This window comes from Temnothorax curvispinosus, unplaced genomic scaffold, assembly GCF_003070985.1.
Source record: "Temnothorax curvispinosus isolate PA1 unplaced genomic scaffold, ASM307098v1 QBEX01011610.1, whole genome shotgun sequence".
NCBI lineage: Eukaryota > Metazoa > Arthropoda > Insecta > Hymenoptera > Formicidae > Temnothorax > Temnothorax curvispinosus.
Genome location: NW_020221390.1, coordinates 1 through 3,575, shown reverse-complemented (window position 1 = coordinate 3,575; position 3,575 = coordinate 1). Strand labels below are relative to the sequence as shown.

General features: G+C 34.6%; 1 protein-coding gene across 1 annotated transcript; it reads left to right on the top strand.

Moving 5' to 3' along the window:
• Positions 1-346: 346 nt before the first annotated feature.
• Positions 347-3,569, top strand: LOC112461683 (centrosomal protein of 120 kDa-like; the record flags this gene model as incomplete). Its single annotated transcript, XM_025027018.1, is given in 10 exon segments — positions 347-532; positions 746-893; positions 980-1,235; positions 1,454-1,678; positions 1,681-2,142; positions 2,247-2,554; positions 2,649-2,886; positions 2,963-3,083; positions 3,189-3,292; positions 3,364-3,569. Coding segments are annotated over 10 exon segments (2,120 nt in total), but the record flags the coding sequence as incomplete, so codon positions are not given.
• Between the last annotated feature and the right edge of the window lie 6 nt (positions 3,570-3,575).

Sequence of the window (3,575 nt, the reverse complement as noted above, 5' to 3'; positions counted from 1 at the left end):
TAGGTTTGTCGAGTTTCACGATGTCGGTCGTTGAAACAGATATCAAGATTACATTAAATTTTCTTATATAAATTATATAATTATAATTTATGTACATAAATTATAATTTATATAATAAAATTTAATGTAATTTTTTTGCTATCTGTTTTCTTCGGGACACATATACCTTTATATAGCAGTCGATGTCGAATCTTTCTTACGAGCAAAGGAACCGGCGATGCGCCGCGTAGCGGGCGCGCGCCGAACTCTCTCGCCGCGCGAGTCCATGCTGCCGCCCGCGGCACGCGCCGCGCGCCTTCCATAGTCCGTGTCACTTGTGACGCGCGCTTGTGGCGGATGGCTGACCGCTACAGTTACCATGACAGCGGATTTAAATCACGAGGAGCGTGTAAATACACGCGTGTTGGACACTGGTAGATATATTTGTCGAATTTGTTATTTTGTATAGAATATTTTACGTCTGTACGAGGACCGAACGAGATGACTGAGGCGACTAAATCTGACGTGCAGATTATTTTGAGCATAAAAGAGGGTAAGATACCGTGTTCTTATTTCTCCAACATTGCGAGGTCTGTTTTCTCTGTCTTTCTTGAAAATTATTTTCTAACGAAATGTTCCTTACTTCTTCTTTATAACTGCATTACAATTACAATAATAAATATAATAGAAAGAAGAAAACGTTATCATTGATTTGTACATCCTATAAATTACGTTATGTTTATGTTGACATACGTTTATGATGTAGGGAAGGGTTTTGAGCAAGTTTTACAACCAACGTTATTGATTGGGACTTTAAATGGACATTCCTTAGAGACTGACAGAATCGAGCCTTGTCCAACTCCACAATATGCTACTGATTTGGTTTGGGAAACTAATAAAATGGTGTTGAGAAGGTAAGAATAGTATTTCTTCCTCTTTATTCAAATTGCTATTAGTTGTGGATATAATACAGATATTTCATCTTGTATTCAATTTATAGAATGCGATCAGAGCAAGCCTCATTAAAATTAGAATGCTTTGCTTTTAAAGAGAACGACGGTAGAGAGAGAATTGGATATGTTCTGCTAAACGTACGTTCTGCGCTAGTATTGTCAAAATGTGGAGATCTGAATCCGAAAGCAGCTTGGCACAAGTTGCTGGGATTAAGAAGCGATCTTAAAGCACAAAAGCCTGAGTTACTTCTTGCGTTAAGAGTCGAGGATCGAAAGGACATAAATCTAAATCCAACAGTAGAGGTGAAATATACTTTTATCTTGTATGAGTAGTATACGTATGAGTAGTTTAATAATAATTAGTACATCTAATACTTTCCTAATGACTGAGTAACAAATGATGATAATAAAATAATAGAATAATATAAAAAACCATTATTTAGTAAACTGTAATTATAATTACATTTTATAAAGCACATATACATATAAATATCGCTATCGTATCTCATGTTATTTCGTAGCTAAGAAATTTAATGATAGACAAAGATGTTATCTTGGAAAGTGACGAAATAATCCCTTACTTACATCCTGATGAGCAATTGATTCAATTGGGGCCTCTAAACACCTGTTGCGAATTATTTATATTAAGTATCACAACCATGTGTATAGAAAATTTGCATCTATTATTACCTGAATGTCTAAACAAACGTAGCACTGTGCGTTTCTTATATCGAGTTTTGGAAAACTCGATGTGGAACTTGAACCACTCAAAACAGAGTCCGGAAAATCCCATTTTGTCTCTGAGAAAGTAGTAGTGAGAATACGAAGCTCTTTGAGCGTCTTAAAGCAATATCTCCAATTGAAGCCATATCTGTTAATATATTTGAAACATGAAAGTAATGTAATAGCCGAATCATCAGTTAATCTGCAATCCTTAGTACCTGCAGACAGTCTGCAAGAATTTCTCAAATGTACTGCAAATGCAAATACTACTTTACACGAACAATGTTTTCTAATTAAACAAGGTTCAACGGAAAAACCTATTGAAAACCAACATCAGAAATCTTATCTCGATTTACAACTTAAATTGCAATATATTGGAAGTAGAACAAATATCTTGGTCAACTCTGACACGGCAATAAACTCCAACAATTGCGTATCTAGCACTCGAATAAATTATAACGAAGAAAGCATAAATAATGTTGACCAGGTAGAATAGGAACTTTGTTTTATCAATCTCCCATCCCAATGATTATATCATAGCAAAATTGATAACAAAGATGACTTGTAATTTAAAATAATGCCCAATTTTAGAGGTGTCCAGAGATGGAGTCTCACAGAAATCCTAGTGGCAATTTTGGAAAGTTCAGTGTCAAAAATCTTCCTGGCGAAGTAAAATGCACAACAGAATGTAAAAATATAAATAAACAGCCCGTTGATTGCCAATGCTGCAAACATCAGACGGATAAAGTTACGTATTCGCGCTCGTGCGATGAAATCCTCTGCAGTAATAAGAATCATATCAAAGGCGTAGGATCTTATCACTGCTATTGTCTACGCATCTCACTTGTGGCAATAACACTGGCCTCTGAAACATTATCTGGACGAGAAATTGAATTTTGGTTTGTTTGATTTTAATGTTTTTTTTTCCAATTAAAGGAATATAATAAGGTATATGTCCATTTTTTTTTTTAATGCAATATAATCTCTACATAGATTTCATCATCCAAAAACTGAAATCATGTCAACAGCATACGCGAAAATGCCAGACTTATCCGACAAGAAAGTTAAATTGCAAGATATTGTATGTCAATTTCACTTTATATCCGCGCCAGACGAAATAAAACAATTACTACAATCTTTTCCACCGAAAATTAGTATATACGACACTAACGAAGGTGATGAATTATCATTGTTAGTACTTGATGTAAAACCGTTATTTCACCAAGAAAAGGTAATATTAATGTTATATTTATAGTGATGATCTTTTGCAGAATAACAGAAATTAAAACAAGAACTTCTTTTTTCAGTCCGAATGTCAGTATAAATTATTTCTGTTCGATAGAGACCGAAATAAAATTGCTGATATGGACATTATACTCAAATTAGAGGATCGTGGACTACATTGTATATTAAAGAAAGAAACTATCGGTAGGTAATACATTCATTAAAATTTTTCGTTATAATTTTCTCTCTCTTGTTTCCTATTGCTTCGATAGACTTTGGTCCTCTATTTATTGAAATGGTTTATTTAAGATAAAAATCTAGGCCCACCAATATTGGACGATAGCTTGGCATATAAAATAGTGGACGAGCTCGAAACATGGAAGGACCGCCAAAAAGAAATGTTTAAAGCAGAGGTAAAACGATAACAGCAACGATTAGAATTTCTATTTGCTGAAATATTATTTACATGGGATATGAATTATAGCTCAAAAGAAAGGAAGAACGATATTTGAACATGCTGAGCGAGGAATGGCGAATACAGAGAGAAAATCTAGAGTCAAAGCTCGCATACAGTGTTGAACAATGTAAGACGTTAGCCAACAGTTTAAACAACGCTACTGAAGATCTGAGAAAGCGCCGTTTAAAGAGCTTGGAAAACGAGACCAGATTAATTAAAACGAACGAGGACTTGCAATG